The sequence below is a fragment of the Monodelphis domestica genome, chromosome 3 (genome assembly GCF_027887165.1).
Source record: "Monodelphis domestica isolate mMonDom1 chromosome 3, mMonDom1.pri, whole genome shotgun sequence".
In the NCBI taxonomy this organism is placed as follows: domain Eukaryota; kingdom Metazoa; phylum Chordata; class Mammalia; order Didelphimorphia; family Didelphidae; genus Monodelphis; species Monodelphis domestica.
The window spans coordinates 278,405,879-278,430,843 of record NC_077229.1 but is presented as its reverse complement, the minus strand read 5'-3'; the positions used below and the strand labels follow the sequence as shown (position 1 = coordinate 278,430,843).

Below are 24,965 nucleotides of genomic sequence, written 5' to 3'. Positions count from 1 at the left end.
GCTCCCTCCTCCATCTGAATGTTTCAGAATCATTCTCCTCAGAATGTGTCTCTCCAATCTGAATGTTTTAGAATGACCCCCTAGCTCTTCCTTGAGCTCTTATTTTTAAGGGCAAAATGTCCTATGCCACCTCCCCTAAGTCCTTACATCTACCAATCACTGTAGATGTTTCTAAAGGACCGCCCATTTTGAATTCACAGCTGAGTAGTTTTTAATCTCTTTAGTAAATCAAGAAAAAAATGCTGCTGTGTTGACAAATTTCATTAGAGAAAAACCTCTGAATAAGTTATCACCCTTTTAGGTTTAAGTAGTTTACAAGTTGCCCCACCTTTATAGGTACTTAGTATCCCATTGTATCAATTCTTTTTTTTTTTTTAAACCCTTACCTTCCGGTTTTGACTCAATACTGTGTATTGGCTCCAAGGCAGAAGAGTGGTAAGGGCTAGGCAATGGGGGTCAAGTGACTTGCCCAGGGTCACACAGCTAGGAACCATTGTATCAATTCTAAAACAGTCATGACTCAAAGAACTTCCTGTCCCTTCCATAAGCATGGATCAAAGTACTTTTCATTGTTCTCAAGGAGCTCTTTGTCCTAAAGCAGTCCTAAGTAAGGTGGAGTAGGGATATTCCCAAGGCAAGGAGCCCCCACACTCAAGTAGAGTTCTCACCATCTGCTAGGGAATTTTTTTAAGTAGAAGATTCCCCAATGGGGGAAACCCCTAACATTCATAAGTCTGAGAAATTTTGAGGTTTACAACTCCCATGTCCCCCATTCTGGGATCCTCCTCTTTGCTCAGGCTATCACTATCCTTTTCTTCAAGTTGTTCTTAATAAATTCTTAGAAAAATATAATACTTGAAGTATTTGGATGTTAATTTTTGATTTTATATTAGTGTGGGATACTCTTTATTTTTTCCTTTCCTTTTTAAAATTTATGTAATTAATTAAATTAAAATATTTTTCCATTGTTCCATGATTCATATTTTTTCCCTTCCACCATCCTGGAGCTGATGAGCATTTCCACTGGGTTTTACATGTGTCATTTTTCCAAATAATTTCCATATTATTAATAATTGCAGTAGAGTGATAATTTAAAGTCAGCATCCCCAATCATATCCCCATTGAACCATGTGATCAATCATATGTTTTTCTTATGAGTTTCTACTCCCACATTTCTTTCTCTGGATGTGGATAGTGTTCTTTCTCGTAAGTCCCTCAGAATTGTCCTGTATTGTTGCATTGTTGCTAGTAGAGAAGTCCATTATGTTCGATTGTTCCATAGTGTATTAGTCTCTGTGTACAACATTCTCCTGCTTCTGCTCCTTTCATTCTGCATCAATTCCTGAAGGTTTTTCCAGTTCACATGGAATTCTTCCAGTTCATTATAACTTTAAGCACAATAGTATTCCATCACTATCAGATACCACAATTTGTTCAGCCATTTCCCAATTGATGGACACCCCTTCATTTTTCAATTTTTTGCCATGTGGGTACTCTTTTTCTAATGGCATATATAAGACATATCCATGTCTTTTCATCCTGAGAGACTTTTGTCCATGTCCTTCAATAAATCCTCCTTTTGTTGGAGGTGATATGAGGGATAGTCCATCTTGAGGGACCTTTTAGGTCTCTTTAACATTTCCCGATTACTAGGCCAACATATACCCATCTGCCATCTATTTCTTGTTATTGCTTTATGACTGGCTGATGGCTTTTTTATGGTGATGGCTGCTAAATCATTTGTCATCCTGATGGTAGTTTTTTGATGATTGAATTCTTTAATTCTAGTTGCTTACAGTATTTTTTTTTTGACCTGGAAGCTCTGCATTTTGGCGTTAATGTTTCTGAAAGTTTTCATTTTAGTATCTTCCAGGAGGTGACTTAATACATTTTTTTCTTTTTCCACTTTGTCCTGTGATTCTAAAAAATCTGGACAGTTTTCTTTTTTTTTTTGGCAGTTTTTTTGGGTGGGTTCTTTTAAGGTTTCTTGAAATATGATATTTAGGCCCTTTTTTGGTTATTGTGTTTAGATAGTCCAAAGATTCTTAAATTTTTTTCCTTCATGTTTTTCAGATTGTTTTTGCTATGAGATGGGTTACTTTTTTTATTCCACTTTTTTCAGGCTTCTGACTTTGTTTTAATATTTCTTGTTGCCTTATGGAGTCATTGGCTTCTGTAAGATCCATTCTGATTTTAGGGAGTTTGTTGCTTTGGCTGAGGTTTGTACTTCTTGTTCCAAGCTGTCAATTTCTTTTCCAATTTTTTTCTTCCATAACCCATTTTTTTTCTCAAATGCTTTCATTTCGTTTATAATAAATATTTTAATTATTTTTTAAAAAAGTCTTCATCTCTTTCAGGAATTGGAATTGAGTGTACTGGATTTGTTTTCTTTTGAGGTTTTGTTTGTAGATGTTTAGAGTCATTTTTTTTCTTTTGGGCTTGTGTTTCATGCATTCCTGTCAATTATAGCTTTTTATGGTTGTATTCTTTTGTGTTTGCTCATTTTTACAATCTCTCTCCTGACTTTAGACTTACTATTATGTCTATACTCTGTACATTTCTGGAGAGAAGACCTGGAATGGTCCTTTTGTTGCTTTCTTTGGATATTGAGTGTTGTATTATTTTAGCATCTCTGGGACATCTTCAGCATCTCAGTTTGGGGGACCTGTAAACAGATTCCACCAAAGTGGTCTGATCCAGGGTGGTGTGTCATTTAAAAGAGTGGATGCCATAAAACTGTAATAATTAAAATAGTTAAGCTATGAACTGTAAGAGTTAAAATGGTTGAGGTTGTAAATTGTAGTGAGTAAAATAGTGGAAGATATAAATTGTGATAGATATAAGAGTGGTTGAGTAAATTGTGACCGCAGAAAATATGTTTCACTACAGTGTCTTGTTTTAAATCAAATATAAGGTGGTCGCCAGGGAAATATTCCTAATTATGAATATACCCAAGTCAACTGGGTTTTATAGAGAATTTTAATTAATAATACAATGAGGAATTAAAGAAAGAGAGAAAGAGAGAAAAAGGAAATAATGAGAAAAGGATAGACTGGCCCAGGGTAGCCCTGGCCAACCCAGGCCTAAGTCCTAAAAGAAAAGATTAGTCAGTCAGTTATCACTCACCATAAGATCTGTTCAAGCGAGGATTCTGGGGGACAAAGTCTCCCCAGAGGGAGTTCCAGCCAGAGTCAGCCTCCCTTGAGAGACCTCCTTAGAGATTTCCTCCAAGAGATTCTTTCTCAAGAGACCCTCCTTAGAGTCTGTCTCTCAAGAGCTCCTTCTCAAGAGATCCTCCTTAGAGCCTGTCTCTCAAGAGCTCTTTCTTCTCAAGAGATTTTTTCCTTCAAGAGATCCGCTTTCTTATATAGGGGTTTTTCTCTTATGTCACCTCCCCTAAGTTCTTCCATCTACCAATCACAGTAGAAGAGCCCATTCTGAATTCACAGCTAAGTTGACTAATCCCTTTAGTAAGTTTGAACCAGAAAAACTTCTGAATAAGTTTTCACCTCTTTCTCCTGGCAAGTTTACAAGTTGCCTGACCTTTAATAGGTACTTAGCAGCCCATTGTATTAATTCTAAAAATAGGCATGGCTTAAAGAACTTTTTGCCTCATTATAAGTATGGGTTTTTCATTGTTTAGGAAGGAGTTTTCTCCCCTAAAGCAGTCCTAAGTATGGGTGGAGAAGAGGTCCTCCCATTTCTGATCTAAGTAGAGTTCTCACATTTTAGATGGGGAATGGTCCCTAATAGGGAGTTGTCCCAATGGAGAATTCCCCAATGGGGAATTTTTAAACATTCACAAGTCTGAGAAATTTCAAGATTCACAGAGGGTCTGATTGCTGCCCTCCTTTTCTTACTTCTGCATGTTCTTGACCTGGTTTCGAGTCTGAGCAAGAATAGAGGATGCTGGACTCAGACCCTTTGGAAAGCTCTGCTGGTTTGGAGTTGTGGTCCTTAGGCACCCTTCTGCTCTGGGATTCTTGTCTTGGTCATTCCTCTTTAGACTTCAAACTGTTCGAAGCTGAAATGAAGACCTGTTTTGCTCCTTGAGTCTGTCTGCTCCTCACTTCTGAATTTGCTTCTTTTTAGGCACACACAGTTTTGGATGGCTCCTTACTTCAGCCACCGGAGGATGCACATCTCCTCCTTTATTTCTCCCTTGGTCTTTGACCTGGAAATAGGCACTGGGTGACAAGGCAGTTGGAACTGACTACTACACCCTGCTTGATGTGACACAGCCTCTGTAATTCATTTTTATAGTCTGCATTTTTAGGATAATGTAATTTTAAATTTACTTTAAAAATTCTTTACATTATTCTAGGAAGTATAATTATTATTGTGGGAAAACTGCTGTTTTGGGGTCATTCCTTTCTGGTTTTTGTGTCTTGGTTATTGCTGGCTTTATAACAATTCATTGTTTTTTGTTTACTCTTTTTTAGTTTTGAGACCTCTGCTGTGAGGGTCCTTTTTTAGTTACTTTCCCCCTTTCCTGAGATTGCCTTGAGTTAGGACCCTTACTTTTGACTGAGGTCACTATAGTTCTATTCTTTTTGTGTTTGGGGCTCCTTTCCTTAGTATAGCAAGAGAGATAGGAGGGAAGAAAGGCCTTTTCTGTAACTTTTTCATTATAGACTCTCTTTCCTGTGGTAGGAGGACTTGATTAGGATCTTTTCCTTGGGCCATGGAGTGTGGGGAGAAAGAAATTTTTTTTTGCTTCTCTCGAGCCCTTTTTCTCTTACAGTGACCTTCTTCCTCTTTCCTTTTTGCTCAGAGGCTTTTTAACATTTATTTTTTCTTTCCTTGGTGGGGAAATCATTCGCTCTGATCTCTGGATTTCTTTCTGCTGAGATATTTTCATGGGAGTTTCCCTCATTTCCAAGGCTTTAACTTTCATCTTTATCCCTGGGAGGATTTCTTTTCTTGGCTCTTTTTTCTTTCTGGAAGCCCTTTACTTATACTTTCACTTTTGCCTCTACCAGGCTATCTCTTTAACTGCCAGTTGCCCTAGGAGTTGGGCCTAGACCACTTGTCTTGAGTTGTGTGGTTTAGTGGTGTGGGGATGTTGAGTGGATATAGTTTCTTTTTCCATAGCCATCTTAATGTCTGGTCATTTCCAGCTCTAATTGTTAAAATTTTTTTTCCAGATATCAGGTTTAACTAAATTTGCCTCTTTGAAACTGTAAGACATTGTTCTTTGTTTTGCCTTCTGTGACTAAAGAGAAAATGTCTAATCCCTTCTCTAATTCCTGCAGGTAGTGCTTTAAATGCTTGGAGACAACTATTATATATCTGTTGAATGTTCTCTTCTTAAGCTAAAAGTTTCAATTTCATATTTCATACTTCATCTGGCATGGTCTTAAGGCCTTTCATTGTCCTGGTTGTCTTCTGACCGTGTACATATTGTCCTGTTTAAATTGTGGTTCTATGAACTGAATAAAGATAACCCAGATGACGTTCTATGATGGTAGAGTATGATGAGGACTATTACCTCCTTATTCATGGCATCTATTTCTCTTGTTTGTAGTCATATCCTTTTGATCATATCCTTTTTGGTTGTCACAACACACTATGGTTTTGTGACTTAACTAAAATCTCCATATCTTTTCCAAATAATCTGCTGTCTAGCAAAGTCTCCTGGTATTTGTGATGTTGATTCTTTGTGTCCACATATAAAACTTTACATTTATCCTTATTGAATTTTATTTTATTAGATTCTTACCAGTGATACAGTCCATCAAGATCTTTTTGCATCCTGACTATTATATTAGCTTTCCCACTTAGTTTGTTTCAGATGTAAATTTGATGATCATACTAGCTATTCCTTTTTCCTAATCTTTGATAAAAAAATGATAAACTGCCCTGATTTCATCTTGTACTGAAAAACACATTTTAAAGAATGAGACCTTAGGGTCCTTTTCATAGGGCAAGCAATTCATCTTTCACCCTGAGCTCTTAAGAAGTTAGTAAATATTTGATTAATAGATATTGTAGGAGGATAAGGAAATAGGAGACTTTGTTCTTGCTCTTAAAAACCTTACATTTAGTTAGGGATACAAGATGTAAATATGTGAAACACATAAAGCAATGATAGGAGATGCTTTAGGCTATATAAAACTAATTTTTTTTTTTTGCTAAAATGCTAAATGAATAATAAAGATGACAGGCATAGAAATTATGAGAGTGATTAGGTCATACTAGGCTGGTGATATCAGGGATACCTTTATGGAGAAGTTTGAGTTTCATTGGTAGTCTGGAAGGCTGTACCATAATTTGATAGTCATGGAAGGGCATTCCAGATGAAATATGATAACAGTATTGTAGTAAAATGGGATGTCTACATGTCACTGCGATGTAGATTCTAGAAGAAACTAGATAATATCAGAATGACCTGCATAACTTTATATTTAACCCCACCATAGGAATGACCTTTAAATTTTATCTGAAGACTTATTGGGGGATACTTTAGCTTCAAGCAATAAATATTTTTATGTTGTTGATGAAGTCATTAAATACTTCTTAAGCTCCCTTTGATGGATGGAAGGAAACTTAGAGGTCATTTAATCTAACTCCCTCATTTTACAGATGAGGAAACTGACACCCAGAGAGATAAGGAAGAAGGAAGAGTGAAAGAAAATATCAAATTTTCACATATGGGAAGTTGAGTAAATAATGTGCCATTGACAGAAAAATGTGACTTCAGAAGTGCTGTGGGGTGCGCCAGCCTCCCACAGGGGATGGGGTCTTGGAGGTGGGACGGTGTTGGCAAAATGATGGATGGGACACAGCTTTCACATTCAACCCTCAGCACAGGTTTCACAGGATAAACTGCTCTGCCTTGGCTGAGGCCTGGCTTTTATTTTATACTCTCATGATCACACATCTACTTGGCACACAGTTTCATTCTCAACATACATGTTTCCATGGAACCTAACAACAGATAGGAAACCTAGGGAGATAGTCAACAAAAAACTGTTGCTAAGGGTAGAATCAACATGACCCAGATATAGGTTAGGGAATTCAGAGCACAGATTCGCCAGAAGTTTTTGTTCCTAGAAAAGAAAGAGGGTCCTAAGTGGGTATATAAGAATCCTTAGATTTAATTTTGTAAGTGGGCTCTCCTGGTAATATCCTGGGGAACAGAGTAGGGCATCTATATTAACCCTGTAAGCATGTTGCTCTCATCTATTTTTCCTGGGGCTAAGAATAATAATCATGGCAATTCCAATAATTCCAATAATAAGGGGATGTTAATAATGAAAGTCACTTAGGGGGGTTTCAGTGGGTGTTTCCATCCTTCCTGGAGGATGCTTTGCAGTCCCTGGTTTCCATGTGAACCTTGTTAAACAGCATGGTCTTTGATGGCTCCCGGCATCTCCCCCTTGTTTGTTTTTTAATTGGAGTGACTTCAATTCCTCTTGGGCTTGATGTAGGGTAGAACCTAGTTATGGATGATGACTATTATGTAGTCAATCAATCTATGTATGTGACATTCTACAATTTGATTGAATATTATTAAATCACCTAAACAACACTCTTGTGATGTTACTACAACAAAGAATTCTGTCATCATTTACTAGGTTTCTACAACACTCTGTGGTAGTTATGATTAATGTGAATAAAGCCATTTGTAGGTTAGTACCCCTTGACCTGCTGAGAGGATCATTTTGCTCTTGGTCAGCTTTCACTAACAATCATAATTGCTTGGGAGGTGAATAACAAAACATCTTCGTATCTAGGTGTGAGGACTTTGGCTTCTGTTTCAACAAATTCATTGGAGTGTGCTAACTGTAGGAAAAGATCCATTATAGTACTCAAGCTTTTCGCCAGTGTTTATTATAGGGCCTTGGAGCATGTCTTGTGCTTGAGAAAGGAGGAGTCATGGGCAGTAATCTTTGGGCTTTAATTCTGTAATTGCAATCTTTTCAGGGTAATAATGTAGGGGGCTTAAAGTAGGGTATACATTTATTGATCCTATAAGTATTTGCTCTCATATTATTTCTCCTGTATTGGGGAGAGAATAATAATAATTATAAGTCTATTAGTGGAGAAAATTTGGGGAGAGAAGTCACAGAAGGGGATCAGCAGGGGTCCCTCATTCTGGGGTCTGTTTTGTAGATCTCCTTTCTTCAGACAATGACCTTGTCAACCAATCGGGGTATGATGGCCTCCGGCATCTCCTTCCTTTTTGTTTTTTAAAGTAAATGACTTCATCTCAATTTGGACTTGATGTATGGTGGATCCTAGGTGTTGGATGATAATTGGAAGGCAAACAAGAATGAGAAAAAATAAGACAAGAGCAAATCCATAGGCAATAAGGGTGTGAATGAGACTGTTATGGGATATATAGGAAGAAACACTGTCATAAAGTGAATTTGCAATATATGAGGCTGAATAAAGAGAAGTACTGCAATGGCTAATATCCATGGTGGCTTCTTCTAAGACATTTAAACGAGCCCCTAACCCCTTATCTATGTGTTCTTGGGTTAAGAGGGCAAGTGAAACATTCTTAGAAAGATTACCTACATGTTGTGCAGTATGGACTCCTTGATCAATGGCTGCAGTAGAGGTTGCTAGGGATGTAAACTTAAAGTGGCTCAAACTTTTGGAAATCAATTGTGGGGTATAAATGCCTAAATATTGTTCAACAACAAATACAGGGAGGGGATTAGAACAATGAATTATGGGGGATAACATATGCCTCTGTAGGACCACCGAGAAAGTCAGAGTCATTTGAAGGCAGCAGTGCAATCAGGAGGTGAAAATTCCTGCTTGTGTTTGTGCTGCAGATGTCTTGATTTATTCCCAAGTTGGTAGAACATTTTGGACTGTTGTCTTAACACAGTCTCTCTGTATCTGCATTCTCTTCATTGCCTTCCTGCTGGGGTGTGTAGTTGTAGATTGTTGTTGGAGTGGGAGTTGTGGTGAGGATGTGTCCTAAAGGTCCCAACCTTTAAATTAAAATTTTCGATTATACATCCCTAGTAAATAGCTAAATTATACTTCTGACATTTAATTGTAGGCCAATCAGAATCTCAGAAATGCAGGGGAAAAGATCTTGTTTAGAAATATACATGCATAGATTAAGCATCAGATATCATTAAAGGCAAGGTATAATAATTGTGGTTACTTTCTTCTTAAAGTACAAAAATTTATTTTTTAGGGTTTGAGAGGAGGTTTGGAGTAAAGGACAGTAAAGTTCAGTTTTGAGGGCAGCCAGGAGTAGTAGGCCTATAAGTAAGAAAGACCTAATTTGGGCATGGGAGTGAATTTGTAAGGTTTATAGACAAATTTATGTTATATACTTTAGGGAAAATGCAATGATTGATGATTATGGGTCTTGATGAAGAGTCACAGTTGTTTTTGAGGCTAAATTTATTAAAAACATTTTTATTTTGGGTGAATATCAGTCATATCCTGTAGGATATTATCCTCCAGAGAAGGTCTGCTTAATACACTAAAGGCCTTTCTTTAGGCATTTTAATATTTGTAGGGACGAGTGTAGCCCTCAGGATATCTCTGTCATCACTTGCTATCATTATGTAAACAGCTTACCTCGCTGTTTCTCTCTAGAATGATCTCTCACACGTAACTTGTACTAAATACATCATCGTAGAAGGCTTCAGATTACTTTAGTCTCCCATGGGTTCCCCACAGTTTTCATTCTTTGGAGATTATATTTCCTGATTTGTAGCCACATTGGTAATATTTACAAAATACTTTAAAGTTTTTAAAGTGCTCTATACATATTTCATTTGATATGATGAGTCTGTGAGTCTTCAGATATAATTTCTTTTTTTATAAATGAGGAAATTAAATTAAGGCTTAGGGTGTTTAAGTGGTATTTCTTTACCTCCAGATCTTTGTCAGAGATGAGGTTTAACTCCTCATTCCTGACTTCTAAGTCTAATATTCTATCTTTCGTACTCGGCTTTTGTCCTCATAAACACACTTATGCATTGTCTTTTGAGTATGAGAAGCCTGTTTTAAAAATCTTTGCAGATCTTTTCCCTTTTTCTTTTGTTTGTTGTACTTTGGTTATTGTTAAATACCTTTGGTATAACTTTGCTTAGTTGTCTCTTTGGCTAAATGTTCTTCAAATTGAAGTTTTATCTTCCATTGCTCAAGTAGTAATTGAGTGTGATCTTCCATCTACCTAAATGTTATAAATTAGTTTATATTCTTAACTAGTATTAACCATTTGGCTACTATCTTAATATTATACAGGTAAGTCAAGCACTTGCAGACTAAGATACTTTTCAAAGCTTTTGATCTTGTTTTATCAATTGATTTATATAACTTAAGCTTGTTTTAAAATGATTAGTAATTGATATTGATCTAATTTTTCTATTACTCATTTCCCTGTATCAGTTAGTTTTTAGACTTTGTCAGGATTGAGTTGTTTCAGTGGAATGCCATATCCTCTATTATCTTGCAACTAGTTTAATTCTAATTTTGATCTTTGCTTGAAGAAGTTGATGGTCCAACTATACACAGGTGGATGATACAAGGATGACTTCCATGTTAGCAACAAATCTTTTACTGAATGTTAAAATGTTTGTTTTTGATCTTATTTGTTGCTCACTATGCCTATTGCTTACTGTTTTTTAAAAGAAGTATTCATGATGTAGAAGTGTGAGACTTTTGTGTAAATCTAAAATTATTTATCATTCCTTATTCTTGACTTAGGTTTTTTGATACATTTTTTCCCCTTCCATATTCACTTATTCCCACCTTACGTTGAAGTAACTAAATATCAAATTGTATGTTACAGGTATTCCCTTCCACATCTTGGGGGTTAGAGGGGAGGTATCCCTATGATTTGGAAAATTTGCATAAAATCTTTTGGCCCCCTTTTGTACCAGAGAAGTCTGGATTTTCCTTTTTCTTTTATGGGGTATTTACAGTATTATTATAAAATTTGGTTTAAGTATTTGGTCATAGGCTATAATTTTTCTTTATTGTATCATCTAGCCTTTCTGTATTATCTTCAACTTCTGCAGAACTCTTCCAAAACTCCATTTAATTTTTTATACCAACCTGTGATATATCAAAACCATAATGGGGAAAGTTACAATTTGAAAGGTGTGCTTGTAATTTAATTTGGAAAATTTTACTGATTTCTTTGTAGAATTTGCTATCCCTTCATCCTTTGCAATTTAATCGTGGCTTCAGTTAATGAGTTGGGTGTGGTTCAGTTGCTTTCCAGAATGTTTGCACCAATTCACAGCTACATATTGGTATTCCTGTTTTCCCACAGCCCTGTTAACAGTTGTGATTTTTCCTTTTTGGTCTTCTTGCCACCAATCTTTTGGGTGTGATGTAGACCCTTAAAAGTTATTTCAATATGCATTTCCCTTAATATTAGTAATTTGGAATCTTTTTTAAAAAATATTTTTCAATATTTATTGCAGCTCTTTTTGTGGGAGTAAAGAATTGAAAACTGAGGGGTTGTCCAACATTGGGGAATGGTTGAACAAATTGTTGTATATTATTGTGATGGAATATTGCTGTGCTATCAGAAATGATAAACAGAATGATTTTGGAAAAATCTGGAAAGATTTATATGAATTGATGGAAAGAGAAGTGAGCATAACCAAAAGAACATTGTACAAAATGATAGCAATATTTTTTGATGAACTGTGAATGACCTAATTATTTTCAGCAATGCATTGAGTGATCCCAGATAATCCTAGAGCCATGATGGTGTAAGGGTTAAAAATGGTTTGACTAAATTTATGAGTTAAAAAAAATTGTTGTGGTTGCCATTCATAAAAATAACTTTTAAGTCACTAGTATGTTAATAGCTTTAGTAACTTTATTACTGCAGGGTAGAGATAGGAAAGAGGGAAATGTAGGAAGAAGATAGAAAATATTGCCTAGTGTACCACCCTAGAGCTCCCATCGGAAGAAATTTAACTCACTCCCTGAACAAAGGCTCCCTCAGGTCCCTATCTCCAACCAGGAGTCACAGTAGTCTCTTCAGCAAGAGTCAAGCAGTGCAGAATCAATCTCCAAAGCAGAAATACAAGGCCGAAGAATCCCTTCAATGCAAAAGATCCTCCAACGAAGAAGCAGAGACACCAATACGGAAGTTTTTCCTCAGCAAGAGCCACCATGGCAGCAGAATGAATGAAGAATGCCCTTGGCTAACTTTTATAAGCAGTTTTCTTCATGTCACTTCCTGTCTTTTTGGTTTCTTCTTCCTTTCACTGTGGGCTGGTCTATCACATCTCTGGAACCAATCAAAGTCTGTAAATTTGCGTAGCACTGCTGGGCAGTGCTTGTGGTCTTTTAGGACTAACTAAATATTAATGACCAAGTAAATGTGAACTCTCTTTGTTAAGTAGGGGTACTTCAAGTTCCTGATTGATTGAGTTAAAAGGGTAGAGCACTCCAAGTACTTGATTGATTAAATTAAGATAAAAAAATTCCCATTTTGATGGCACATAGACTTTTCTGTGGGCATTTGTGGAACTTCTCTCTTTTCCCTGTTTCCTCTTACATCTCTGCCCTTACTCCTTCCCTTGAGCAGAGTGCTCAGGCCCCACCCTTCCCTTTCTCCCTCTCCTGCTGGGACTAGGGGCTGACTAGGGACTGAAGGGGATGGAAGGGGGCAAATCTCCTCTCCCAACACCAGGGCTGGCTGCATTCCTGAAAAGATCTCCACTTCTGTTCTTTCAGCTGCCAGTATGGGGTAGACACTAACCCCAAAGGCTCACTGCAACTCCCTCTGTCTCCTGCTCCGGGGAACAGTTCAATAGGCAACCCAGCTTGCAATACCATATGTTGAATTTTGGTATGTGTACCATTGTTATGCAAATATAAGCAGCCTAAAAGGTGGGGCTGCATTTGAATCAGACTCAGACTATTTAACTATAGAGGAAATGGTTCTCCTTATGTATAGTATCTTAGAAGTGAACCCCTTATCACAGAAATCCAGTTCCACAGCCAAGTGTCTTCACTCCAAGTCTAGGTGTCTGTCTTCCAGTTTCTCCTTAACTGTCTGTCTTCACTGACTGTCCTAGTCCAACTCCAAGTGATTGAATTGTTTGTTTGCCAATATCAGCAGACACTTTTCTCAAGGATTGCCCATTCTTTCACAGGTGGGTCACAGACCTCCCACTCAATGTATGAAATGGGTGTTCACACCTTTTTTTGGTTGGTTCATACCTTTTTGTGTTTAAAATAGGTAGATCTACTTTAAATACTGGATTTACACTTTTGGGGATTTATATCTAAAAATAGACAGGGGATTACAATTTAATCTTCACAATAAAGGCAGAGCTAAGTACCTTCATTGTTATAATCTGGGGAGAGCTAAATCCAATCTTCACATCAGGATTCCATTTGGAGTTTTCTTGGAAAAGATTCGGGAGTGGTTTGCCATTTGTTACTCTAGCTCATTTTATAGATGAGGAAACTGAGGCAACAGGACTAATTGATTTGTGCAGGATCACACAGCCAAGAAGTGTCTGAGGCTGAATTTGAATTCAGGTCTTCCTAACTCTAGGTGTAATACCCTAATTTACTACACCACCTAGCTGCCTAGACTTACTTCTGTAATTGAAGTTTTTGGGTTTGGTTTATAGTGCATTCTTTTAAAAAATTTTTTTTAATAAACCCTTACCTTCCATCTTGGACTCAATACTGGGTATTGGTTCCAAAGCAGAAGAGGGCTAGGCAATGGGGGTTAAGTGATTTGCCCAGGGTCACACAGCTAGGAAGTGTTTGAGGTTAGATTTGAACCTAGGACCTCATGTCTCTAGGTCTGGCTCTCAATCCGCTGAGCTACCCAACTGCCCCCTATATTGCTTTCTTAATATGTTCCACTGATTGACTTTTCTATTTTTTAACTAGTGCCAAATAGTTTTTAATGACTATTGCTTTATAATATAATTGAAAATCTGGAATTTTGTAATTATCTTTTCTTATTCTAAAAGTAGTTTTTGGTAGCTTTATTGGAATGATATTGAGTAAATACATTGGTATTGCCATTTTAAATTCTATTGAGATATCTCAAGATGACAGTTGATATCCTTCTAATTATTTTTGTCTATATTTCTTTAAACAACATTTTATAGTTGTATTCATATAATTTGTATGCACCTTGGTGGATAGACTCTCAACTGTTATATATTCCAGAATTATTTTGAATGGAATTTCTCTATTTGAATTTTGTTGGAGATATTTAGAAACACTGACATTTAGAAAATGTGGATTTACTTCATCTTCTGTTAATTTTGCTGAAGTTAAGTTAAATCTAATTTTTGGCTACTTGGGATTCTCTATGTAGAATATCATCATCTCCCGAGAAATGATAGTTTTGTTTCCTCTTGTGATTCATTTCTCTCATAGGATGTCTGTTCATTGAACATTGGACAACCATTTCACTTTTAAACTACTGACATCTAAGTCAAAATTTATAGATGGCTTGAAAACTAACTTATCACCCTCTGTCCCCTTGCCTCCATTCTCCCACTCTTAATGTAGAAGAGAGTACGTCCAAATAGGTCTGCCATGGCAAAAACATTTATAACCTAAAGTTTAGAGTACTATAAGGCATGTCAAGGATTCTGATCCTTAGTTTCTTCTGTAAGCTATGAGGGCTCTCACTGTATGCTATTTCTTATCAGTATCTGTAGAACAAAATGAAGAAGGAAAAAAAGGACAAGCACAGTTCAGAGTATAGATTTTTCACAGTTGGATTTGAAAGCCAGGGAGGGTATTTAGTTTTTTTTAAAAGGAAGAAAATGTAAATGCCTAATTATTTGTTGTTTTTAGGGTCATGGATAGGTCAAGAATTTTTTCTTTGGTTAGTCTTGCAGAAGCACTGTGGTGTAAGTAATGCTGAAATATAGGAAAATGGATCTGAGTGTTCATTTACTCCAAAGGAGACCAGTTTAAAGATGGGGTCTCTCACTTTAGAGAGTTCAGCTACTGGGGATTTTCCTCACTTTCCCCCAGAGTGAGGACCATTTCCCCCTCCTTTTTTAAGAGTCATCATGGTTAAAAAATTAATCACCAAGTGGTAGCCTACTGATAATATGCCTCTCTATACTTTGCTCTTTAGAAAGCACTCAGACCAAATTGTAGGAATATAAAGTGGAAAATGGGTGGGAGATCTGTCTCAGAGGAGACATGCTTTTCCCTGGAGTACTGAGACCAACCTGTTTGAGAGCTACCAGTCAGAGATCCACTTGGTTAAGGTAATCCCAAGGGTTTGTCACCTGGGATTCTGGGTTACATAGGAAGCCAACCCCAGGCTTGAGAGGGAATTCAGGCTACTTGTGAGTCCTGTCTCCTTAGCCTTCTTAAAGACAATCTGGGTAGTTAGGTTAGCAGATAGCATTTTGGGGTTTTAGATAAGAGCAAAGAGTGGATAGGCAGGGCCTAAAGAAGCCACAAAGAGTACCTCTTGTCAGGTGCATAGAAGGTGGGTGTGAGTTCTATAGTGTAGGACCCCTTCCTACCTTTTCCTTTTACCCCAGTTATCCAAATAAACTTGGTTTCAAAAAGCCCAGGGATTTTATGTTTTGCTGGCCCTGGGAAGGTCCCTAGGTGGGTGATTCTCATCTCCCATCCATCTAGGCCTTTCACAATTTGCCTCCCTTTGGAGCAAGGATTTTATTTCACTGTATTGAGTTTCTAGCATGGTAAACCCTGCTACAGCTTATGCTCTGCTGACATAGCCTTTGAGAGCCAGAGTAACTTCTGTGCTATAATTATGTATTGAAGGTAGGACTTTGTTAATTTATAACATCAAGTATTTCTACGCAATCTCTCATTCAGTACTGACCAGGCTCATTTCTAACTTGTTCCCAAGATCAGACATGTTCAGGATACCATGGTTGCATATATAGTACTTGTTAAATGTTTGTTGAATGAGTAATTTGTCATTGAAATAAGATAAAACAAAAAAAAAGATGTGAAAATTGTAAAAACTTGAGGCATTATTGTATAAAATACTATGTATAGTATTAAATATTATAATTATAATAACAACTTTATAAAACATGAGTCATTAAAATTTTTAAAAATACCTAAGACTTAGATTTATGTTTCTGATTCTTGGTTTATGCTCAGGTTTAGAAGATTCTTCTAATGACTTTTTCAGTGTTACTCTATTAAGAACATAAACAGAATGAAATAAGAATTCCTGTTCTTATAACTTACATTGTGTTTGGATCCCTGAAATGCAATTTTCTCTGATGCCATACTTCTGGCTTTGTTAGATGTCCTCCAGAGCCCTCAGCTGACAATTTTTATATCCCCATGGACAGTCTCCAATATAAATGATAAATGATAATAATAATAGCAACAAACATTTATATTATGCTTACTATGTCCTAGGCACTGTGCTATAATGATTATCCTATTTGATCTTCACAGTCATCCTGGGAGGTAGGTCCTATAATTATCACTATTTTATAGATTAGGAAACTCAAACTGACAAATTAAGTGATTTTTCCTTAGGGTCATACAGGTAATAAATTCTGAGTCTAGATTTGAATTCATCTTTCTGACTTTCTGGCCCAGTTCTCTCTTCACTGAACTACCTACAATGCTCAGTAGAGTTTCTAATGCCTTTGAGCACTGAATTTTAAAGTTCTTAACTATTGCTACTAATGTGGTAGTGAATATCTTGTTTAATTAGACTTTCAGTGACAATGATTATTTTTGTTCTCTTTTAATCCGTTTAAATTAAAAAGATTTTGTAAGAGGATATGGTTATAAAACAAAGATATGAGAGGGGTCAGTTTTTCTATTCAGGCCTTCTTATTCATTAAAAATGTTTATCATTTTATGACTACATACAAGAGAAAAACAACTTAATTTAGTTATTTTTGTTACCATGCAAATCAAATATAGAAGAGACAAAGAAGTATATGCACAAAGAAATATAATGACGACTGACATTTAGTGCTTTAAGGCTTACATATCTAAAAAAGAAGGAAAGGATCTGTTTGTAGAAAAATATTTGTAGCTGCGCTTTTTGTGGTGGCTAAAAATTGGAGAGTGAGGGGATGAATGTCCCTTAATTAGGGAATGGTTGAACAAATTCTAGTATATGATGGTAATGGAATACTACTGTGTTATAAAGAATGATGAATCAATGGAGTTCTATAAGAACTGGAAGGACTTACATGAATTGATGTGGGTATAGGAGAACATTAAACACAGTACCTGAAACATTGTGGGATGATCAAATATAATAAATAGACTTTGTTACTGATAGCAGTGCAATGATCCAGGAAAATTCCAAGGGACTTAAGAAAAAGAATGGTATCCACATCTTGAGAAAGAACTGTGGGAGTAGAAATGCAGAAGAAAAACATGATTTATTACTTGTTTATATGGGCATAGGATTTAGGATTTTGGTTTTAAAAGATTACTCTTTTACAAAAATGAATAATATGGAAATAGGTTTTGAGTGATAATACACTTATAACGCAGTAGAATTGCTTGTCATCTCTGGGGGTAGGGTTTTGGAGGGAAGAAGGAAGGGAGAAAACATGAATCATGTGACCATGGAAAAATATTTTTAAAAATTATATTTAAAAAAGAATAAGTATATATATTAAGTAATGAAAAAGACTTGCATATCTATAAGATATCTACATATATTGAACTTCAAAATAATCTCGTGGCATTTTCTATTGATATTATTGTTCTCTTATAAACAAGGAAACTGGCTTGTTTTTTTTTTTAAACAATTTTTTTACTGGAGAGCAAATATGCAACTTGGAATTAATTTGAGGCAAATTGTGCCATAAGCACTTTTTAAAAAGTTAAGTGACCACATCAGATTTAAAAAGCAGATCGCAATAAAAGAACATTTTCTGGTAGAAGGCCTACAGTACAGAAAAAATGTACAACTACTTGGATGATACATCTGTTTTGCAGTAGTACTTTAAGTACATATTTTTTACTATCCACAGACCACAAAGAATTCTAACGGCAAACTTCAAGAACATGCTGAAAATGCCTATAGAAAATTTTTTTTACAAGGAGCATATTCCATATTTTCAATTACTTGCCCAATTCCCTCCAAGTTCAGAAGGGTTTAGATGTATCTAGAATAAGCCACATGAAACCTACTACTCAATCAGTTTTCCTAAATAAAATTTCAGGAAAATGGTAGTAAATAAAATGAAAAACAGTAATGAAGTCATTATTTTTATGCGTACCTTTTTGATGAGGAGTATAGAGGAAGCCTTTTATAATAAGTTAAAGAAAAAAAGGCAGAACATTTTGTACAAGAAGTTTAATAACTTATGTAAAATATCTTCCTTTTGTTGTCATCATTTGTATAAACTCTGAACTTTACTCAATTATAATTATCAGTATCTGCTTCCTTGATCATTTCTTCAAAAAATAAGAGAAGGCTTTTTGGGAAATGATAATGAGTTCATTTTTGGATGTGTTGAGTTCAAGAAATCTTCAAGACATCTAGTTCAAGAAGTCCAGTAGGTAGTTGGAGATGTGAGCCTGGAGGTAAGGAAAAAGGTTAGGAATAGATAAATAGACCTGAGACTCATTTGAAATGATAATTGAATCCATAGGGATTGATAAGAATCCATTAAGGGACTAGCAGAAGAACCATGAGAGCAGTTTCATGAAAACCTAGACAGAAGTGAATATCAAGGGAAGAACATGACTGACAGTGTCAAATGATGTTGAGTGGTCACAAAAGATGAGAGATTGAGAAAAGACTATTAGATTTAATAATTGAGATCATTTGTAACTTTGGAAAAATCTGTTTCAATTGAATGATGAAATTGGAAACTATATATATATATATATATATATATATATATATATATATATATATATATATATATATAATGAATTGAGAGGAAAGGAAGTAGATATACATTCTAGCCTCAGAAAAATATAGAACAATTGCTAATGAGTATGGATGGATCACTTGAGGTTTTTTAAGGATGGGAGAGACTAGGGAATGTTAGTATGCAACAAGGAAGTGTACATCAGACATGGAGAGCTTGAAAATTAGTGAGAGTGGAAGTAAAAGCTGAAACAGTCTACTAGGCAGGATGGAACAAGTTCACTTGTTCATGTAGAGGGTTTTGCCTTTATAAAGAGAAGGGACCACCATTTCTTATAAGACAAAGTTGAAGGAGATGAGGAGAGGATAAGAGGGAACTCTTATTTATGTCCTTCAATCATATGGCAGTCATGAGGCAAGCTTCTTAGTTGAGAGTAGGGGGAAGAGAAGCTGTAGGAAGTTTGAGGAGAGCTGAAAAGTTTGGAAAAGCCACTGTGGAGAAGGGGATAGTGAATCAATTAGGAAAATGTAAAATAATTGCCATCCCTCTGTGAAAGCCCAGTTGAGTTTATGTAACAAATTTGTAGTAGATCCAGTTAGCATGGTTTCATAATTTTTCTTTAGTTTTGAGGCAGCAAAAACTATTTTGGACTGTGAGAAATTGGGAAGAGTTCATCATTATAGATGAATAAATTTAGAATAAATTTTGGTGCAGCCCACAAAAGGGGGAATATCACAGTTCTGGGAGACCAAAATGAAGAGGAGAAAAAGACTTGTGTTCTTTGGGTTAATTTAAATGTCAAACTGTTGTCATTCCCTGCTGATTGAACAGTGTTATCCCTGCCTTGTAAGATGCTAATTATCTGATTGCCTACTGTTCACTGCTCTTGAACTGCATTTTATTCTTAAACCTACAGTGTGGGTCCCTCAGAATGGGGCAGTCTACTCAAATCATCCCAACTGAGGCCAAATTATTCTTGGTATCTTAGATTGCTCATCAGAATAGTACTCTATTTGTTACACTTTGGGCTAAATGAAAGAAAAGCAAAGAATCAAATCCAAACTGAGTCCTCAGGCTCTGTACCCTTACCCAATGTCAATATTCTATCTAGTACAGCTGGTCACAAATGTGTACCTCCAGTGCTTTTTAAAATGATGAAAATCATAATGATAAAGACAGCAAGACCTCAGGTAAAATCTATCTGGAAATATAAGATACCTATAAATATAGCTCAAGTAAAATTTACATGAAGTGATTTTGATGTTTGTGTGATTCAGTTTAAATGTCCTGTGTATTTTTGAAATCTAAGAAATGCTTTCTGTGAACTTTCTCATTATTTTTATTTCTCTCTAGGAAACTTTTTTAAAGTAGTTTTTCCCCTAAAGAACTTGTTTATCTAGTTAGGAGTTTTGAAAGCATGTTAGTTCAGTTATAGAATGGGATTTTACTAGGGCAAAGTTTGTTTTCTGTAGCTTATAATAGCTACATAGCCTTCATGTAGCTTTTTGTTTTATAAGGTACTGGACTTTGGTTAGCTCACTATAGTCCAATAACCCTAAGAAGTATAGGCACTATTACTTCCTTTTATAGATGAATAAATTGTAGTTTGAGACATTTGCCCAAAGTCACACAGCTAAGTGAGATTTGAACTCAAGCTTTCCTTACTCTAATTTCAGTTCCCTTTCACACTAGCAACTGTTAAAACTGTGAACAAAATTCATGTAAAACACTTGGAGGATTAAATGATTATAGTTAAACTCACTAGAGAAAGGGTTTTGAAGGTCAATTACTGATTTCCTAGCCCTGACCCTTTTTCCAGTGTGGTTTTGGTATCTGAAACACTTTGCATTAGCTAGGGAAATTAAAACTAAAACCATAAGTTTTTCTGCTCTCTCTTAGACTGGGGCAGCATTGGGTGGGGCAGTATTGGGTGATGGTGAGAAGATTTTCAGAATAGAATTTCTTGATATATAGACTCATAGGATTTAGACTTGGCAGGGACATTAGAGATCATCTATTCCAATTCTCTTGAGGAAAGTAGTACCTAGAATGATGTGAAAAGGTTTTCCAAAGGTAACACAACTAGTAAATAAATAGAGTAAGGATTTGAATCCCTAGCCTTTTGCTCAATATTCTATGATTTTTCATTATGTGACACATACCATTATGACAAAATAATTTCCAGATTTTCACTGTTACAGAATTTATGAAGAACAAGTTTTAGATAACTTGTTAAGCCTATACTTAAAGAATTAAAAAAATTGGTTATGCTTTTGTTCTTGTCCTTAAGTGTAGTACCCAAATCAGGTTCTAAAAGCAGTGACAGAAGTGGTGCTTTTTATTTAATTCAATACCTTGCAGCTAACATGCCACAAGAAATGTTTCATGATTTGTGATTTTTCTGGGTTCTGGTAGTGAACCCCGTGCAAGAACCCTTTTATTTTATGAAAATGAGCCTGCAATTTTTAGTATAAATCAGTGAAAAATAATGGTTATTATAATGAATTATGCTTTTTGGAAGAAGTTATATACATTTTGTTTCATATTTTGAAGAATGCCTGTATTTCCTTTGTTACACTAAAATTCTTTAATGTGTTATTTTGGTGCCTCCTTGTGGAGATTTGTATTATTGATAATAATACAAATGAATCACAGAAGTTCAAGATGATTTTACTTTGAGAATAATGCTTTGCAAAAAAGTGATTTATAAAATATTCTCAGATGCTCTAGAAGGTCAAGATTTAGTTTTATGCCTAGTTATTTAAATTTTAGGCTATTCTAAATGAGCAAATAAAGCAGAATTATCTTATGGTCCAAAGTAGTTATAATTAGTAACTTTATAAAATAATCTTTTCTTTGTGAATGTATATTAGGTGATTTGCCTCTAGTTAAATTTGCATGTGTTTTCATCCAAAATATTAATTTGAAAAAAAATCATAAACTATGCAAAATTTATTTGCTATTTTGAATTCCTTTTTGGCTTTGTGGTTATGATATGAAATCAACAGTATCTTTATTCAGCCCTCAGTTGTACTGTTAATAAGAATGTTTTGGTTTGGTAAGATTTGCTGTACCTTCCCATACATTGTTAGCAATTATAAGGACTTTTAAGTTGGTAATACTGGAGAGCCTAATGAATACAATGCATGTTATGTTAGGGAAATTAAAATATTGTCATCAGCACAAGAGGATGAAAGTTAAACTTTTTACCATTTTTCTCAGGAACAGAGAAATCCCCTTTAGCTATAATTTTAGAATCTCACTCCTTTTCCGTCTTCCTGTCTTATTCTCATAGGATCATAGATTTAGAGCTGGAAAGGACCTTAGAGGTCATTGAGTCCAACCCCATCATTTTACAGATGAGGAAACTGAGGCCCAGAGAAGGGAAATGAATTGCCGAAGGTCACACAGGTAGTAAGTAGCAGAACTGGGATTCAACTTGAGGTCCTCTAACTTCCAAATCCAGTACTTTGTCAACTGTACCATGCTTTTCTGATTTAGTTCATTGTTCTTACTTTTTCTTCATAAACCATCCTACTCTGCATAAATAGCCTTCTGTGAGTTGCAGAGCTCAGGTATTAAAATGTAGATTTAGAGCCATAATATGAAAGAAGAATCTCTTAAGATACAACATGAGGGGCAACAGCTAGCAGGGAATTCAAAATAACCCTAAGAGCCATGCTTAAGGGATAGAGAGAAAAAGTATTACTTCCAGTTAAGTTGGTGGATAAGAGAACAACGAAGAATTCTGCTTTTGCATTTTATGTTTTTATGTAGTAACAGGACATCAAAGTATGTTATGGTTCTTGAAGTTGATGATGGAAGAAAAGTGAATTTGATGGAGAAATTTGGGAAGTTCATGACAATGTTGGCAAATAAAACTTTGATAGTAATTGGGATTCTCTTAGAAAGGAAGTCTTGAGATGAGTAAGTAGCCTAAATAGCCACAGTGGGAGAATATTCACAAAGGAACTACAGGTTAGGATTTGGAAGCAGCAGAAACAGGATGGGATTTTAGAAATTTGGAAAAAGAAAAAAAGGAAGAAAACAAGCAACTGTTAAGTTAGACTTTTGAAGGGGGAGGTGGGAGCAAGAGCTTTCAAAAGGCAGCAGAGGTTAGGGTCCGAAATTCAGGGTATGGTATTTTGGAATCAAAGAGTTCATCAGTTGTAGAGAGAAGGAAATAAATAAATGATTAGAAGTAGGGAATATACTAGTACTTAGTGCTTATTCTGATGGTTTTAGTGTTTTTTTTTTTAATGAAAGGCTAAAGAAGATAAGATTTGGGGTGAGGAGTTTTAAGTTTAGTTGAAATTTTGACTATTAAGATTTTGAGAGCATGTTGTGGAGCAAGATTCATTTTTGTCTGGCATAATCAATAAGATTTCAATGTAGTAATTTTATAGAGATAGAATCAGGATAGTGTCTAATCTTTTTACAAAGGTGTTTTTAAATGTACATACATAAAAGCAAAGATGATTCTTGAGGTAATTAAGGACTGGAAGTGAATATAGTGGTATGATGATTCCCTACATGTTTCTGTCAGTCTAAAGAGTAGATTGGAAAGAGAGTGAGTACTTATTAGATTTCTATTCTGAAATATCTCCCAAGATTGAAGCCAGGTGTTGCAGATCACCTCGTGTGTTTGTTCTTTTTCTTTATGTCCCTTTTAGAACTCTCAAGGTTAGTCAGTTATTTTCCTCACAATTTCATTAGGAAATTTGCCAAAGGCATCCTTTCGAGGCAGCTGTCTCTGGACCCTTGGAGGCTATCAGTAATGTGTTTCTAGTCCATGAGGTATTCAACAAAAAGTGTTGGGTTAAGCTAGGTCCTTGGTGCTTAAAGAGAAAAAAATCCTTCCCCTTTACTATATACCACATATTCTTTGTAATGTAAAAAGCATCAACTTTTTAATTTTAAGACTCCATATTTTATTTTTCTCATTTTTTTCAGATAGAAGTCCATTATTAGTTATAGATGTAATGTATTGATATGAGTGACAGGAATGAGAACCAACCCTTAAATTTGTTTTATTTACCCAATTTTATATCCAAGAAATAACAGGTAGCTGGAGGTTTTTTAGATGAGGGGAAGTTTCTTGCTAGGGAACTTATAAATTTTTGGTCATTTTCATCATTACTTTAAATTTTAACAAGCTAAATAAACCTTAAATATAGTCTTATTTTTGGTTATAAGATGCTCTCATGCTGTGTGCATGTTAATTTATCCATTATGTAAGGTTGATGGAAATATTAAATGTCACTGAAATTAATATTGTGATGTGTTAAATGTATTAGGAAAAATATGAAATTCATTTATCCTTTTCTTCATACCTCACTTAACAATATAGACAACTGTTAGGCCATATGTACATATAATATATTAGACTAACCGCTTCTCTTGTTTCCCTAAACTGTCTTCTTTCAGCCACCCACACAGAATATGCCTATGGGTCCAGGAGGGATGAATCAGAGTGGCCCTCCCCCACCTCCACGCTCTCACAACATGTCTTCAGATGGAATGGTAGGTGGGGGTCCTCCTGCACCACACATGCAGAACCAGATGAACGGCCAGATGCCTGGTAAGTTTTTCTCTTCTAAGACATTAACACCAGAGTTGCTTAGCAACTGAAACGACATGGGGGCTCAAGGGATACTAGATTGTTGATGACAAAACTGCTTTGAATGCCCTGGAGTACAGGCTCTCTTAGAGTTTGTTAGCTACAGAGCTACGTGACCTGTATTCAGTGTTTATCAGGCTGCCCTTGGGCTTTGATGTAGCTGACACACAGCATTCCTCTGATGAACAGAACTGGCTAAATTTAGTCTGTCTGAAACCATGCAATATAACTGGCTTTAGAAGCTTTTTGGAAAAAAACTATTGGCCCCATGGTTCATCTGTTCATAAATAGATCTTATAAAAGTATGCATTTTATGATGGCTTACTTTAAGTTTATATAAAAATTAGTACAGTGATAGAAGAAACAGGAAAAAGAATTAAAAGTTTTAATTTGTCACTAACTGCATGTTCTTTATTGATGCTATTAGCAATATTTGAGTTTAAATTTTCATTGAAAGATTATGCTCATCAGTGGTGATACTTATTAAAGAATGAGATTTATTAAAAAAGAGTACTTGAAGAGTATAACATCAAATAACATTGAAAAATAAGATA

At 35.6% G+C, this 24,965-nt stretch overlaps 1 protein-coding gene across 7 annotated transcripts in view; it reads left to right on the top strand.

Annotated features, from left to right (window-relative positions):
• SS18 (SS18 subunit of BAF chromatin remodeling complex) overlaps window positions 1-24,965 on the top strand; it is a 98,986-nt gene that overhangs the window by 18,342 nt on the left and 55,679 nt on the right. For 6 of the 7 annotated variants that reach the window (XM_056823830.1, XM_007487585.2, XM_007487583.3 and 3 more), the window contains one exon: window positions 24,219-24,372. In XM_056823830.1, coding sequence (XP_056679808.1) covers window positions 24,219-24,372 — 154 coding nt within the window. Of the gene's footprint in view, window positions 1-22,086; window positions 22,203-24,218; window positions 24,373-24,965 lie in introns of all 7 variants that reach the window. The other variant, XM_056823833.1, reaches the window with a different exon arrangement.